General features: G+C 38.5%; 1 protein-coding gene across 1 annotated transcript in view; it reads right to left on the minus strand.

The window, feature by feature from the left end:
* The window catches only part of COL19A1 (collagen type XIX alpha 1 chain), a 198961-nt gene that overhangs the window by 155251 nt on the left and 25514 nt on the right, over nucleotides 1–18196 (minus strand). The window contains exons 4-8 of the mRNA XM_086461493.1: nucleotides 10273–10396; nucleotides 9611–9886; nucleotides 7775–7855; nucleotides 5577–5702; nucleotides 5039–5101 (exon numbers count right to left, since the gene is read on the minus strand). Of these exons, the coding sequence (XP_086317619.1) occupies nucleotides 5039–5101; nucleotides 5577–5702; nucleotides 7775–7855; nucleotides 9611–9886; nucleotides 10273–10396 (670 nt within the window). The remainder of the gene's footprint in view (nucleotides 1–5038; nucleotides 5102–5576; nucleotides 5703–7774; nucleotides 7856–9610; nucleotides 9887–10272; nucleotides 10397–18196) is intronic.

An 18196-nucleotide genomic window follows, 5' to 3' on the forward strand; every position in this document is an offset into this window, starting at 1 on the left:
CCTGCTCCAGCTTCAGCTCTGGGGTGTCCCCGCTGGGGAGGGGTGACACCACCCAAGCCTCAGAGCACCTCGGAGTGCTTAGGACTCACTGACACCCTCTCTTCACTCACTCTTGAGAAGGATTTAAACTGCCATCCTCAGGACTGAGATGAATACTGGAATGGTGAATACGATAACATAGGAAAAAAAGGTATATATTTAAGATTTCTTTTTTAGTGAAAACAAACTAAACTGTATTACTAGTGATGTTTTTCCTTATCAATTTGATAACTTGGACTATTAGATGGTTATAACATTTAGCAGGACTTGCAATAAATTCTTAGCTCCATAGGCATGGAGAGTTCCCTTCTGCCCATTACAAGATTTATAAGTTTATCAAGTACACTGGCAATTCCTGACTTTGTCATCACTGACAGACAGCCATATTTTGCCCAAAAGTTTTTCTCTTTCTCATGCATTCCAGCTTCTAGGTCCCCATCAATAACCTCTGCAACAAAAATCAGGCCAGAAAGGAACCATTCTCAAGGCTGCATAACATGATAGATATGCTCTAGGAGGAATCAGGTGGATGTGGGTTATAAGAGGAATGACAGAGGAGGAGGAAAGGAAGACTAGCAAGGAAAACGGGCAAAAAAGGCAGTCAGACACCTCATTTATTCTCCATGCGTTCCTTTTTCTGATTGGTCTATTACAAATATTTTCCTAGTGCAACAATACATTGCATAAACCTATCTCTACTAATCCTAAAATAGACTTTTAAATGGCTTCTCAAGTAAAATTTAAATTAATGAAGCTCACATGAATAGCAATAAATTTCTCCATGGTGTGCATCAGCAGGCACTTTAATGTTTGAAAGCGCTCTGCCTCTGGCTTTTTGCTCCCTGATGTACTTACAGCATTAACCAATGACCTATTAACACAGCTTGGAATGGTTTAATATTATATTGAAATATTTAATTCTCTTTGGATTTCAATTTAAAACATCTCATGGGCACTAAGTTTGCTTAAATAAAAATAGAAAAGATAACATACAATTACTTTTTTTAGTCTCTTTGATAGATAAAATTTGTATTTTCAGTATATATGTAACCATTACAACTACTGTGATCCATATTCTGTCTTTCTGAACAATTTCTACATATTGAGAACAAAAAAGATGTTTGCTAACAATGAGTATATTGTAAGAGTCCAAGTAGCTATATACCATGCTGAAGTAGTAGAAATTGCTTCCAAAACAGAAAACATGACAAATTTCTTGCTCAGCTCAGCAGAAGAGGAAACTTAGCTCTAGAGAACAGATATCAAGACGTGTTAAATCAGAGGAGACTTCCACCTGACTTGTGACCGCCTGAAACTGGTGAAATATACTGTGCTAAGAATCAAGCTACTGTGAGAGTAACATGGTATATTATTCAGGGATAGCCTGAATTGTACACTTGACTGCTGCTGCCTCTCACTTTTCATCCAATGGGGAAAAGCTATAAGGCAGTCCAAAAACTGTGTTTCAAGGGCAGAGATCAGTAAGCAGCAAACAAAGGTGGTCTTGCTGACTTTTTGAGTCTTAATTATTCAGACATTAAAGAACAAGAGGTTGTCCCTTGCTGCAGATAGCTTCAGAAGCTGACCTCCCAGCAAATAAAATCCTGCAGAGCAAACATCCCTGGATCCAAGCTTGCACAGGAAAAAAAAGGGACAGAGACTACTGCCCTTGAGGCAGTTTTTGCTACACAGTAAGGGGTGCATAGTACCAAACTGAACAGTCTGGTCATTCAAGAAGAGAGACAGGCTTGAAACTGAGCAGCTTCTTCACCCCAAAAGCACGAGAGATAATACTTCTATTGTTGAGTGAAGAACTGTCCTCATAATGTCCTCACAAAGCCACAATGGAAGGCGAGGCATACAAATAGGAAGGTCATTCGCACAAACGGAATAATTTTGATCAATGATGCTCCTGTACATTCAGAAGCACAGCTTGCCAGAGATGCACGAATGCTTGTTCCAGTGAAAATATGGCACTTTAGTCATTTGGACCCACAACACACTTTGGACTTTAGCTCAGACCCATTCAGAGGTACTAAGATGAGCCAAGAGCACACACTGCCAAGAGTACTGCCAAGTATACAGGAACGAAGTGGAAACAGGCTAATAATTAAACTCAAAATGCCTAAAAACGGCTTATCAGGTATCATACTTCGTACTGGTCATAGCTCACATATTCCTGAACAGGCAAAACAAAGTCTGATCTTAGGGAGCAACTATGTCTAACTGAAGAGAAAGGCAATTTTGGGGGGCATGAATATAGCTGAACACCAATTTGTGTATGTAGAGACTTTTTCCCAATCCCATAGCCACAAAAAGACATGTAAATTCAGTCATACACTTAATTACAATGGATGTGAAATAGGAATGCAGCAACACAAAATAAAAGGATAAGGAATGTTGTGCTGAGCAACTGATAATATCAACGGACACAGAAATTTCCTAGGAAAGAAGCTAAAAAGTTAACATTAACTTGTTTTCATTTGGATGCTGCCATGGCATGGACATTTAAATATAGTCAGCTGGATGCTAATAATAATACGATTTAGAAGCAAAAGAAAACAATAAAATGAGGAGCTGAGCACAAACAAAGTGGGAAACAGGCTGAAGAACCATCAGACAACTTATAAAAATGCCGCTTTTTTGTGACTGGCCAGCAAAGTCATCAAGAAGCTGCCTATTTCATGTATAATATAAAACATCCAGCCACAGTCTGTTACCCTCCTTTACATAATCTGGCAATAAATCATGTAATTCCTGAATGTCTGGAATGGTCTGGGGTCTTGCTGCCTCTCCACCTCTAATTATTGACGTAACAAGGCCATCATTGAGAGCAAGTGTTACTGAAAACTTGTATAAATGCAGAGGCAAAGAAAAAGTGCTACTAAAGCCTCAGAGAACGTGGCATTCAACTCCATCATGGTAGGCACTATTCAAGCAGTATTCATTTGCTCCCAAAGGTCAACAGTGAGACCATCTTTTTAATAACAGCACTAATGTGCCCTCCACCCACCCCCAAACAAAACCAAAAAAACCCCCACCCCAAAGCTAGCAAGTACTGGTCAATTATAAAGAAGGTTGAAATTAAGCAGCTTTCTAGCTTTTTGCTGTACTACCTCTGACTTAATCTGCTGATCCATTGAATTTTGTGAACTGACATTGACACATGTCAGTTTACTATCATTAGGCTAAGCTGCTGGATGCACATAATCCTGCTCAGGCTCTAAACATTCAGTGAAGTATCAAGAGTGGCTAGTGCTAAACAGATCAAATTTGGACTTCAGGTAGCAGGCTACTACCAAAAAAAAAAAAAAAAAAAAAAAAAAAAAAGTTGGTATAAATCTTGAAAGATTTATTTTTCATGACTCTCAAGCTTAACAATTGTCAGTTTCACATCTAAACCAAAAACTTTGTAATTACCAACCACGTCAGACATGGCCTCATGCAATTTGCTATCAGTGATGCACAGAAGTTCATTGGCTATTGGATCGTTTTTGAATCAATGCAGTGAGGTTTTCTTCGTAAAATGAACAGGAGAACAGAACTGGAGGTGACCACAGACACCCACGTGCTTTATTTAGAGGTACTATGTTTAGCATAGTAAATATTGCTATTTGGCTGTGAGATGGAATGGTAAAAAACTAGACTTCTGAAGTCTCCTTTCTCATCTTTAGTAGCAGTAATAGTGTAAATGGATCATGCCAGGAGCAGAAGAGCAGTTTCTCAAATAAATGCTAGGAAACTACCTATGTTGTTAACATAGGCTAACCCTAACACTGACAATTGTTCTACATACTCAGACCTAGGATCAGCAGAAACTCATGATTACATTTGGGAATTGCCAGCAATCCCCCTAGGTTCAGCTGGGCTAGAGAAACTAACATGCTTGAACTTTTTTTTCCACCTGATAAAAAGATATAGCTAGTATCAAAAGTGAAATATATATTGGAGGGGAGGAGTTGGGGGGGGAAGACACTATCAAGGAATTTACTTTATTTCAACCAACTGTGTAGATAAGCCCTCTCAGAACCGGACCCATTTCAGCCAGGTACTGCAGTCCTAGGAACAGTGCTGGCTGTCTTCACCAACTATTTCAGATCTCGTATTAAACAGTGTGCTGTAAGGGAAGATGCTGGGTTAGGATACCTCCGTCCTAACTTCTGGATTAGGACATTCCAGGTACCTTCCTCTCACACAGCATTCCCTGAACTCAGAATTCCTATCCATTGACTTTCTGGCTGATTTGCAATAGTTTATTCAAGTTGCCCCCTCTATTAGTACAAGAAAACACGTTTGCAGATATGTCCTAATGCAGCATCCTCCAACTAAATTTAGGGAATGGAGTGTGAAGAGAAAACATCTGATATACTGACCTTTATTATTAGGAAACCCTCAAGCTAAGTAACACAGGAATGTCGTGGTAAGCATTACAGAAGCATAAAAACCAGAATAGGCCCAAGGAAAGGAATACCGACTGGCCTGTCATAGGTGCTTGCCAATGTCAGGTCCCTCTCCACAGTTAACAAAGTTTCAGGTAAGATTGATTTTAAAGAATATACAGTGCTAAGGTCATATGAGTGAATTCATACCCTCCTGCTGAGCACTGCAAGGACAAATCCACCACACAGGGTTCTGTCCATCAGCAGTGATATACACACACAGGATATGGGAAAATCCTTGTCACACATGACATACATAACTTCTCTTTTTTTTTTGATAAGGGGAACAGACAACAGGACAGGCTGACAGGGTTGGGTAGACATGTGCTTCCCAGTCAGGTAAACAGCCTTCCATGGAGTTGATGAGGGGACCCCGAAGTGAGACAGTTGTAGGCTGGCTGGCAGGAAGCCCACGCGCAGAACCAGAGACTGACTGATAAAGGATTTAACCTGTGTGCAGGGAGATTCCTTTAAGGAATCAAAAAATAAAAAAAGTTTCTATTTAAGAAAGGTAAGCCAAAGGTAAAGATTTTAAAGAGAGAATTCAACTGATATTTTACCTTTTCACCTTTATCTCCTTTCTGGCCTGGCAAACCAGCTACTCCTGGCAGTCCTGCTTCTCCCTGATTTTAAAAGAAATCAAAAATCAACAAAGCAGATCCAAAATACTTATTTGGTTTGGTTTCCTTGTCTTTATCGCAAAAACCTAACAAAACAAATGACTCAGAATAAATATAATGCAACACTCAGGAGAAGGGTTTAAAAAAAAAGCATTACGTAGGAAATAACATTCTCAAGTAAAAACGTTTACAGTAAATATAACATCTAAATATAATTCTCAATTTTACCATGGATCTTTTTTTTGGTGTGTATTCAAACAACTAAACCTCACAGACCTCTGCAACTCTAACTTTAGATTAACTAAATCTAAAATGTATTGTTTCTTAACTGGCAAATACAATATAGGTATATTACTACACTACAAACCAGTTAGATATTTTTCGTAACTGCAAAAAAAAAAAAAAAAAAAATTTTTTTTAAATACCTAGCAGAATAAAACAGCATCATGCACTAAAAAGCTATAGGAAAACCTCATACTTTATTTGGAAAGCAGTGGCATCTCTCTCTAGATTCTTGCTGCATTCCTTGAAGTGTGTATATTTTGCTGGCATGAACAGTCACTGGTGATGAAGTCGTAGCAAGTAACCTCTCCTCAGGTGGGCACTAAAACAAAAAAAATAATTTTTGATTTTTGGTCCACTTTGGTTAATAAATACCACCCAAACATATTTTTAAATTACTTTCTGTTTTAATACTGCTGTACACGCCATATTACAGAGAAGCCAACTGCCAAATAGAGGAAAAAGCTATAGTAAAATGAAGTCCAGACATTGTGATACTTCTGTACTAAGACCAATGCCAGTTAAAACTGATCTAACTGTCCCACACTTTTCTTCCAAAAAAGCCTAGTCAGAGGAATGAAGTCTCCCAAAATTAGAAGCAGTGAAGCAGAAAATGCCCACAGGGGAAAAAAAGGGTTCTTCTCAGTCTCATCCTGTCCTCCACCCCCTGCCCTGAAATGCAAAATGTCAGAGTGAGTGCGAGGGAAAATTCTGTCATTTTTTTTTGGCATGAACAACTTTGTGCATACACGGTTTGGAAACAAACAAAACCCCCTGAAGTCAATATTCACCTGCCTACAACTCAGGAAAGCTGAGTCAACCTGAAGTTATACTACAGGACAATCGACAAACCTGGTAAATTTCAGAAGCTGTCATTACGTAGTAACAAGATTTCCTGCAAGCCTTCTGTCACAGGATTTACAGCTTAGTGTAGAAATTTGTATGCAAGGCTAAATTCCTTCCCTTAAATTACTGAAAATGTAGCCCTTATAGTTAGTAAGGAAGTAATGAAAAAATAAACCAGAAAATGTAATGCTGGTTTCAACATGAAAGTCATTAACAAGTAGTCCACCACTTTTTACTTCCTCAACATAAGGCATACAAATGAAACTGATAGTGGTTTTTGCTATATAGCTGAATCAATATTTAAGATGTTATTAATAAAGCCTATCCTTGATCTTTTTGCGCTCTTATATAATTAGAGTTTGTTTTGTTTATACTTTTTTGCTACTGTGTCATAACTGATAAATAAATTGTATTTCCATGCACAAAGTGGAACCTACAGAAAAAACCCCATTCATTTCACTTATCCATGAACTTATACATTCAAAAGAAAGCCTGCACCAGGAATATATTTTGAAATATCTTTGAATAATAAATTATTATGTAAAACAGAAATTTCCCTCGATAAATTAGATCTAGCATCTTCCATACTTCTAACACCTATCAGTTTTCAGTTCCCAAAAAGTCTTCTGCTCCTCTGTTCTTGGGCAGCTTCATCCCTTCCTTCCAGGTACCCTTTTCTCCCACCTCTTTGCAGATGGAATCAATTAGCTCTTCTGCACACTCTGGAGTTTTTTGCTGACTGGAGGCTGGATGGTGATGGTGCTGCCTGCTATCTCAGAGCATACTACTCTTACAGACTATTCATAACTATAGACTAATATTTTAACACATTTTCTTTCTGAGGGTTTTTTTTTCTTTTTTTTTTTTTTTCCCCTCCAAATGGGTTTGATTCATCAAAACAATCACATCTTCAAGCATTTCTACAGTTTCAGTGTCTTCTGGTTTACACTGGTTCTGTCTATCAAAACAAAAGGGAAAAGCGAACCCTCTAAACGTAATCAATGTTTTCCCTTATGTTAAACAACACGTACATCTCAGCATGTGCGTTACAAAGAAGGAAGAATTTGCTAATTATGAAACTCCCATTCCTCCGTGTTAGTGTATTGAAATAAGGGAAACACTCTCAACACCTTTCTAGTTTTCTTCCCTTATGCTGCCATGCAGACTCTTTCATGGGCTTTATTTATCATCTGTAATGCTTCACTAGATGCAATGGTTACTGAAATGGCCTCCACTATTTGAAGCCATACTCAGGTCATTGCAATGATTTGTTTCCTATGCTCTGAGACTTCCCCAGTTACTAATTAGTTATTAATCAATGTTAAGAAATGCATTTTAAAAGCACTAGCAGCACCTAGTGCCTTTTACTGAAGTTCCACTGTGCCACTTAGGCAGCAAGAAACCACATACCATGACTCCAGATACAGGATTCATTTTTAGAAAGTAATTCATCTAACACTTCTATTGAAATTTCTTTACAACTCTTTAGTAAGAAACAATGAAGCAATTTCTTTTGTATTAATATTTCCATTTTAACAAATAACTTACCAAGTCTGCAGATATTTCACAACACGTATCTTCTCCTGCAATTTTTGGATTACAATAAACTGTTATGCGGTGGAGTTCAATCTATTAAGAAATACAAAAGAGATTAACATGCGATGTGAAAAATGATGTGTTACAGCATGCATTTTCTTATCTTGGTATAATACCTTCCTCTCTGAAACACTGCATATTTCTGATATGCTGCAAAGAGACAAATCCAAAACAATTATAGAGCTCCTCACTTACGGAACAAATTATGCCATCTATTACTTTGACGTAAATCTTATTTTAGATTTAATTTATCTTCATCTAAGTTGCAACCCTCTGAACTGCTCTTGCTACACTACATAGGCATTTTAGTCCTCTAGACATACTCTGCAAACTTTCTTTTCAAGAACATCATTTTCTCCCGCAGTGATCTAGAGTAAAGATTTGATAAGCTCTCTCAGATACATCTTCCATCACTTTGGACAGACCTTTATTTGAACCTTATCACTAAATCACCCAAAGAGCAAAAAAATCACAAAGTCTGTAGATAAAGTTTCTGTTTCAGAGATTTTGGGTGGATTGGTGAGATGAACAGCATCTAATTTTAACTAGCTAATCTTGCCCTTGCATGCCTCTTTCTGAATCTGACCTGTATCCTCTTATGTTCTGCACTGTACTTTTTATTGAGAAGAGTGATAGTTGGTACAGGATCCACTCTACTGCCTTCATTAGCTTTATGCCCACAATGTTTTCCTGCAAATGTGGAAATCCCAGTTGACAGCTTCCACTCAGAATTACCCAGGCCGCACCATGCAACCAACACAAGATAATAAAAATCCACTCATTCTCCTGCCTGCTACTTGGAGATGAGAAGATGGTACACACATTTCAAATAAAGCTGAACTCAAGTCTTAGAAAATAAAAGGAAACATGAGCTCAGCCCCACAAAATACAAGCTCTGGGTCTGGGCCAACGTGTTTCGCACTTCACAGGACCAATTCCTCCCACAATGCGAGCTTGCAGTGCCAATGTATTATTTTCATCTCAAACTGTGCAGTGTACATAATATAGCTGAAACTTTCAGATGGTCACTAAAAACTCCAAGCCAGATGCTTTAAACCTGGTAACTGGATGTCAGTGTACTTAAAACAAACTGACATTTCCTGGAGCTTTTGAATCACTTGCTGTGAGCTCCCTGCGTGAGGAAACAGAAGAGAGCATCTCTGGGACAGAACACAGCCCAGAATATTATGGGGTTGCCTTGGGTAATTCTTGCACCAAGGGCCGCAGGAAACACACCTCCAGCCACTTCCTAATCCCTCCCATTCAGAGGAGGGAGTGACAACCATGAAAAATGTGGCCCTGTTTCTGCACAGGTGAATTATCCTGGAATGTGATACAACCTTGATACAGAGTTAGTCCTTAATTTTTTCATGTCTCCCCTTTATCAAAGGGAGACAAACTGTAACAGATGACTGATATAAACCTACAAATAAATCTCATAAAAACTGAAAGAAAAAAATGAACAGTGGAAGTTATCTCTATGTGTAGTAATAATATGTCTAGGGTAACTACGTGGCTCTTACTCCAAAGCAAATACAGACAAACAGACTCCTGAAACCAGGACAGAGTTTTTGTAGTTACTTTGGTAACAGAAGGTTTGCCTTAGCAGATGCTACAGCACTGAATATTATTTAGAGAAAAAGACTTAAGGACTTCAAATTAAGAATACACACACAAAGTTAATATCCAGTTTTGAGCCTTTTATCCATATAACTCTACGACGGTGTTAGTAAAAGTGTGGCTAAAACATGATTTCAAGTTATCTGGTTTTCCTTTCACACTACTCACATCTACAGGCTTATCATCTGCAGCACGAGAAGCAATCAGAGTCCTTCCCTGCAAGTCAATGGTGAATTTTTCATCAGTCTGCTTTCTCTCAATTAAATTACAATCCAAATAGAGGGAAATGATCCCCAACTGCACGCTAATACCAAGCTTATGCCACTGCCGATCAAACAATGGATAAATTTCTCGGCTCTTAAAAATGTAGTGCAGTATATTTCCCTGAGCAGATTTGGTCATATACTCCACAACCTTTTTTGTACCATCCAGAAGGACAGAGATCTGAAAGCAAAAATAAAATAAGCAGTTATTTAAAAGTTACAAGTATAAGAATGAAACACATATAATCTATATATAATAAAAATACTTTGACTACATAGGTTGGTCAAGAATTCTGTTATGAAGCATTCTTCTGTGTAACATTGTAAATACATATCAGCTATAATTCATAACATGCCTTCTTATCCTAATTTGCAGTCTTAACTCAATACATTTTGCTAAATTTCCATCATTCTTATAATAAATCATCAATTATTTCAGAGCAGTCTGTGTATTCCACATAAATTGTAGCTAAATCCAGTGGTGAAACATCCACTAAGTTATATTTGCCATATTATAAGGGGAAAAGAAGAAACTTAATGAAAACATAAATCAAAGACGGCTCTAACCTCAGGTGTGTCATACTGATTTAAAACTTGCCATATATACCAACGCTCTTTCTTCGTATTTCGCCGTACACGGAACGTAGCAACTAAAGAGTATTCTTCAGGAAGGCCATTTGGAAATACTTGCCTACAACAGGAGGGAGGGAAAAAAAAAGTTTTCTTGTTATTCTTATACACACAAACAGTGCTTAAAAGGAATGAACAGAAATAATACTTTGTGAAAACAAGGAGCCAAACGCTCACATACACTCATACAAATTCATGGACTTCAGTGTTCAGAATACCTCTTCTCAAAAGTACAATTCAGTCTAATTATAAGAATAAATAGCTGAAGATTCTGCTAATGAATTTTTCGTTCTAACTTTTTAAAAATCTTTTTTAATTTTACTATAAATAAGAGTCTTAAAAGAACTTCTGCAAAATGAACGCCACACATAAACATATTTTAAAACTGTTTTTCCCAATTTATTGCTTGGGATACTGGAACAAGTTTCCCAGAGGATTTGTGGAATAATCCCCATCCTTGGAGACTTTCAAAACACAGCTGGACAGGGCTCATATAACCTGATCTAACTTTCAAGTTGGTCCTGCTTTGAGCAGCAGGGTTGATCCAGTGACCTCCACGGGCAATGACTGGGACATCTGGAGTATCAGAACAGCTGGACTTTAGCAGGCTTGAACAAATAAGGAATGCATTGCTGAATTAATGACTTGCTGTTGTTTGATTTTGTTATTCCTTTCTTACCTAAGATATGTTGACACCTCTTAAAAAATGTCTGACTTGCTACCTATATCACAGAATGCAGTACAACACCACTTCTACAAACTATTTGAAAAGTTTATATTTCAGAAAAAAAGAAATTGGTCTGTAACTCAACTCTACAGACTTAGACTTTGGTAATCATTAAATATATACTAATTCTGTACTAAACAAACTAAGATGGTGCATTCAACTTTTTTCTTTTGAAGCTTCTGCATTTCAAATTATTTCTTTTCTACGACAGAGGTGAGACAAATAAAAACCACAGATGCAACCACTACACAACACAAGTAGCTACAGTGTTAACATTGCTGTTTGCTGAAAACTGTCAGGATTGCCCAACTAGCCACATTGCAAAAGGCATTCCTTGGATCACAGTGGAGGAAACTTGAGGACCCCACGGAGCAGAAAAATTTCCTCAATTTTTCTTCCCATAATCATGTGAAGTAAATGGTTTAGTTCTAAAAAAATACAAATGGGATTATAGTTACACAGTAATGTGCTATAAAGACTTTTTTAAAGAAACTAAAACCAAACCAAACCAAAGGCAAAAATAGAGGAAATCACCAGTGGACAAGACAATAACCCCACAATCCTCCTGGAAATCGGTGCACTTCAGTTAACTTAGGATCTCAGGAAAAATGCCTTCTGTGTAGAGAAGCCTACTGTTAAAGTGCTTCTTTATGGACTAACACCTATTTAAGTCCCCTATGTGGGAATCACACTTGCCTTATTTCCCACAGCTGATTCCTGTTTTATCCCAGGACCAAACTGGCTGCTCTCCCACATTGTTAGTGGACCCATATGCTCCATTGTGCAGCTATAGATGTTTCAATGTTAAAAGGCAAGGCAAAAGTGAACAAGCTTTGCAGGACTTCGATCTACATGTCATACTACTCCGTATTTTAATTATAGCATAAAGAATATGCTTATGATTTATAAAGAAAATACCTTCACCGGGCATCAGTAATACATGAGTGTGTCCCTGCAGAACAGTGAACTATCCGGACATGGGACTAGCCTTATGGTTTACAGCACCTCAGGCAAGCTAAGGAGATAGCATCTCAGGTTTACAGCTGTAAACTAGACAGGATATCTGCCTGTGGGAGCATCTGATGAGCTCTCCAAAATCAATTAACTTTCCCACCTAAGTTCCATACTGGGAAACACAGGAGAGTTTACATTAATGGGCAAAGGGCAGACAACTGTGGAAGGGAAATGATCATGTCTTCATCAAATAAAAGGAGGGGAAAACATGATTGGTATGGTAAGTCAGCAAAACAAATGGAAGCAGTTTGTGGACATGGTAGCTATTCTTGTAAATATGAAGCACTTTTTTCTTTTTTTTTTTTTTTCCCTCCTCATTGTTGCTTTTTACTGTAAGCCTCCCTGACACTTTAAGAGCTATCTAAATGAATGACAGTATTAGTCTTCTAAAATTTTAAGCATTTCTTTCAGGATTTTCTAAAAAAAAATTGGTTGTGTGTGAGTGCACATGATATAAAATTATCTTTCTTAATTGTTTATCAAACCATTCGGGAAACAGGACAAGAGTTAAAGTATGGGTCAGCATTACGGAAAAGGGCAAGAGTTCACTCTAGCTTCTCTTACCTTTGAACTGACAGAGGAAACTGTATTGGGAGAAACAAGAAAACCAGAAAAGGTCAAATTAATTCTAAAGGCATTACACTGATTTCAGTGAAGTCAACTAAAGAGGTAAGATTTAAGCAGAACTGGACCAAGGGTAAATTCAATTAGATTCACAAAGTAATTTAGGCAGGAAGGTAACTCTGGAGGCCAATGGATCTAACCCCCTGCTCAAAGCAGGGCCAGCTTGAAAATTATATCAGGTTACTGAGTCCTGTCCAGCTGAGTTTTGAAAGTCTCCAAGAATGGAGATTATCCCATAACCCTCTGGGGAACTTGTTCCAGTGTCTGGACAACAAGCAGCTCAAATTTGGTATACAACTACTGTATACCAGAGACAAAACTTAACAGAAGCAGTATCTTTATTCCGAGAAGAGTTCACATTGTGAAACATTCAGGTGCTTTGAAGTATACACTTAACATTCAACTCTTCCACCCAGATGGTGAATGCTAAAAGGAAAAAAAAAAGAAGCCTATAAAATACTCAGAAAACTAGCATACTGTCTACCACTATACACCATTTCCCCCATGCTTTTGCTCCCTGAATGGCTATAAGTGAATGTAATAGAATAAAAAGTATGCATCTAGCATTGAACCGACTTAGGTACAGACATTCAGCAAGATAATAAAGTATTACTACCATGGTATCTTCTACTCTGTGAAGCTCAGTTTAAAACTCCTCAGAAATAGGCAAACTATGTACATGTTTTAAACAATAAATATATAACGACATTTGATGGGGAGGGTGAGGAGGGAAGCCAAACAGAAATGTGAACAGAAAGCGTCATAATGGAACATGAAAAAAGACAAAACAAAATTTTGCAGAATACAGAACTCGAAATTCAGAAGTTCTTCAAATGCTTAATACACTGTTTTGCCTCACTGCGTCTACCAACATTTTTAAACTAATGAGACATCCTGTGCAAGGTGAAAACCATAAAGAAGCAGCATTGAATGTTAATGAAAATTACAAAAGCAAGCTGTTCCACATGTCCGCAGCTGAAGTAGTACTTCCTCATAGAGTATTGACCCTTTCCATGTGGCATAGGGAAAGAACAATATGGAAAGGAGAGAAAATAAGGATAAAGGAAATCTGTATCAATCTCACCTCATTGTCTACAGATGTAAAGTATGAATATAAGGAACATTAACTTAGGGTAGTACTTCACGGTGTCTAAGCCAAAAGCAGTAAGAGAGACGACAGGTCTTCAGAAAGCCTTAACATCACAGAAATATGGGTTGAAATTCATAAGTGTGCAAATTCAGCTATAAAGATGACAAGAAATAACTTACAAGTTAAAACAGACAAAAAATGAGGGCATATTTGGCATCTGGTATCTGAACCAGATGATGCTTATGTTTTTTTTGGACAAAAGCATCTGAACCAAAATATATAAGCAGACTTGGGAGCAAAGACATGAATCTGATATTTTTCCTCTCAAAGGAAATATCCATAACAGTGAGATAACAGTCAAGTTCTCTTATTCTCAGAATGGTAGGGGTTGGAAGGGACCTCTGGAGATCATCTAGTCCAACCCCTGGCTAAAGCAAGTTCACCTACAGCAGCTTGCACAGGATCAAATATTGGAAGAGACTGCCCAGGGAAGCGGTGGAGTCACCATCCCTGGAGGCGTTCAAAAAACATGTAGATGTGGCCTTTCGGGACATGGTTTAGTGGGCATGGTGGTATTAGGTTGACAGTTGGACTTGATGATCTTAGAATTCTTTTCCAACCTAATGTTTCTATGATTCTATCACGTCCTGGAGGGTTTTGAATATCTCCAGAGAAGGAGGCTCCACAACATCCCTGGGCAGCCTGCTTCAGTGCTCTGCCTCCTCAAAGGCAAGAAGTTTTTCCTCATGTTCAGGTGGAACTTCCTGTAATCCAGTTTGTGCCTGTTGCCCCTTGTCCTGTTGCTGAGCTGAAAAATCTGGCCCCATCCTCTGGACTCCCACTCTTTAGGTATTTATAAGCATTGATAAGGTCCCCTCTCAGTCTTCTCTTCTCCAGGCTAGACAGACCCAGATCTCTCAGCCTTTCCTCATAAGAGAGATGCCCCAGTCCCAAATCACCTTCATAGCCCTCTGCTGGACTCTCTCCAGTAGTTCCCTGTCCCTCTTGAACTCGGGGGGCCCAGAACTGGACGCAGTACTCCAGATGGGGCCTCATCAGGGCAGAGTAGAGGGGGAGGATAATCTCCCTTGACCAGCTGGCCACCTTGTCTTAATGCACCCCAGGATACCATTGGCCTTCTTGGCTACAGGGGCACATCGCTGGCTCATGGTTAACTTACTGTCCACCAGGACTCCCAGGTCCTTCTCTGCAGAGCTGCTCTCCAGCAGGTCAACCCCCAACTTGTACTGGTGCATGGGGTTATTCCTCCCCAAGTGCAAGGCCCTACACTTGCCCCTGTTCATCAGGTTCCTCTCCACCCAATTTTCTAGCCTGTCCAGGTCTTGCTGAATGGCAGCACAACCTTCTGGTGTATCAGCCACTCCTCCCAGCTTAGTATTGTCAGCAAACTTGCTGAGGGTGCACTCTACCTGTTCATCCAGGTCATTGATGAATATTTTGAACAAGATCAGACTCCGTACTGACCCCTGGGGAACACCGCTGGCCACAGGCCTCCAACTGGAGTCTGTGATCACAACCCTCTGAGCTCTGCCATGCAGACAGTTCTCAATCCACCTCACTGTCCATGCATCAATGTCACACTTCCTAAGCTTACCTATGATGATGTTATGAGAAGAAATGTCAAAAGCCTTGCTGAAGTAAGTTGAGGTAGACACCATCCACTGCTGTCCTCTCATCTACCCTGCCAGCCATGCCATCATAGAAGGCTATCAGACTGGTGATGCATGATTTCCCCTCGGTGAATCCATGCTGACTACTCCTGACAACTTTCTTTTCCTCCACATGCTCAGAGATGACATCCAGAATGAGCTGTTTCATCACCTTTCCAGGGTGATGTGGTTTGTGTTTAATTCAATGCTGTCCAAGTTTATTACATCCTATTTAAGGACAGTCAATGGCTCAGGCACCTCTGGGGACATTGGCAGCATTCAGGCATCTCTACACACATCTCTGAGCCACAATGAAACTTGGGTGGGAGTTACATGCCTGGCTGCTTAAGCCATAGTGCTTCCGGGCTTCCCTGGAACTTACGCCTGGATGCTGGAGGAAATCTGTTGTCCAAAATGACTCATTTTAGGTGCCACCAGGGGTTAGGTGGTGCTTGAGAGTAGGCAATTTGAATTGTTCTCTAAGACTCAGGCACCCAAAGTCTATTTATAGACACCAAATTATACTTTAGGTGGAATTTAGACAGTTTGATTTCTCCCTCTGTCCATATTGTCAGTAGTATAGAACAAAAAAATGAAAGCTGCTGAACGGAATGCTGTGTTCTCAAAGTGAAGCACACCCTTGGTGGAAACTGCTAAAAACAATAGCAGGAATTGAAGCACATGAACTGAATACACAGGCTTGAATTCACACCGCCCTAGCCTGCTAGATTGAGGTTTACTGTCATTTACAGAGGTCTCAGCTGGCAGATGGAGAAGACCAAAGATCACAAGCAGGAAAATACCTAACAATACAAGATTTTAGATTGTACATATATACATTACAAATCCAGACATTCAGGTATCTCTTAATATTCCACAGATTGAAGCATCAGGCAGACGCATCCAAAATGTTAATAAATACACACTAACATTCCTGCAACAACTATGTGCCACTCTGTCAAAGCGCATGTATACTCAGAGTTGCAAAGATTTTGTTGCATTCTCCTCTTTTTTACTGGATTAAAGGTAGCTATAATTTTTCCTAAAAATAGGTGCTGTGGCCCAAGCACAGCACAGACTATGCATTATGAAGTTACTAGAAGAGCAGTTACAGGACTTTTGCATGAACTTCACAACCATATTTGTGCATACCCTCCACTGTTTGTAATGATAAAGTATAGACTGATTTTTGGCAAAATATTTGTTTATACATTTGTTTCCTCAAAAGTTTTGAAAAATTCTGAAATGCAGGTACCAGCTGGTTCTTCTAGTGCTACCATGCTAAAAGAAGTAATTATGAATGAATTAACCATGTATTCACTGTCCTATAAACAGTTTTAGTTCTATCTTTGTAAACCAGCATTGAGTTACCCATATCAAATTTAGTAAGGCAATCCTTTATTTACCTTTTGTTTTTATTTTTAAAAAAAGCACTAATGGAAAAGCAGCATCTATTTTTAAATCTTATGAACTCTAATTGTTCCATATCAAATGAGAATACACTACAGCGCATGATAAACTTCCGTATTTACAAGTATCAATGAAGCCTCCAGCTTGCTAAATATCTTCCAAGAAGAGAAAGATGAGCCAACTTACATTTCCTGAGAGTGAAGTGAGAGATGTTTAGAGTTTATGGCAAGACATATCTTTTCCAGCTGACATATACCATTACCTGGAATATGTCACTTGTAACATGACAATAATTTGGTGATCAGAGCTCAAGGAGTTAGTTTAAACAACTTTCCTATGGCAGGTAATAATTTATTTAGTACCATGTTGATGGAGTCACTGAAAACTTAACCTTTTTGTGTTTGCTATGGGATTTAAACTGGGATCCATTATGAATAAAAAAGTAAAGCTCAGGTGACCAAATACAAAAAAATCTCCACATTATTCTCAATATTTCTACATCAAATCACTATATTTTTGATTCTTGGTTTTTGCCTAACTTGACTGGTACAATGGGAGAAGCGGAAATAACTAGCTAGAACAATTTACCAATCTCTGCATAGAAAGGATATTTTAAATTTTTTTTCAAATAAAAGTTAAGAACAGCTGTTTGTTACTCAGAACAAGAAATTATTTCCTTCCCATCCATCTTCCTCAAATCACATTAAGATGCACTATACAGTTTCATGTTACATTAGGCCTCAAGTTGTTTTCATATGACACATTATATGATGCAACTCAAGGGAAACTATTCAGACAGCTTAAGAGTTATTAATTACTTAGGGAGAGCTCAACCCACTCAGAAAGCGTACCACTGAATGCAAATCTGCAAATTATTTTAACATTGAGAAAAGGGATTTACCTAATATTTCATATACTTCAGCATGCCTCTGCTTTCATTTACTGAACAGGAACATATTAACTGTCACTTTTAATATACAGGTAGTTTAGACATTATTTTTTTGTGTGAAAGTCAATGTTATTGGTATCAAACTTTTAAAGGGCATTTTAAAAAAAAGATTGGTTTGAAAGAGAAATAGAAATATCAAAACTGTTATGCCTGTGCAGAGTACTTTTCCCCTAGGGTTTCTAGCAGTATTCTGTATTCCTATTTACAAGAATTACTGCTTAACTCCTGGCCCTGAAGAAGTCAAAGGCCAGTCTTCCATTTAAAGAGGTCAGGCTAACAAAACTACATCTGCTTTCCAATTCTGGCCAATTTCTCTGCATTTTATCTTTTCTGAAAAAAAAACCCAAAACCAAAACAAAAACAGCCAGCAGCAATAT

Source organism: Leptosomus discolor, chromosome 2, assembly GCF_034619465.1.
Source record: "Leptosomus discolor isolate bLepDis1 chromosome 2, bLepDis1.hap2, whole genome shotgun sequence".
NCBI classification, from domain to species: domain Eukaryota; kingdom Metazoa; phylum Chordata; class Aves; order Leptosomiformes; family Leptosomidae; genus Leptosomus; species Leptosomus discolor.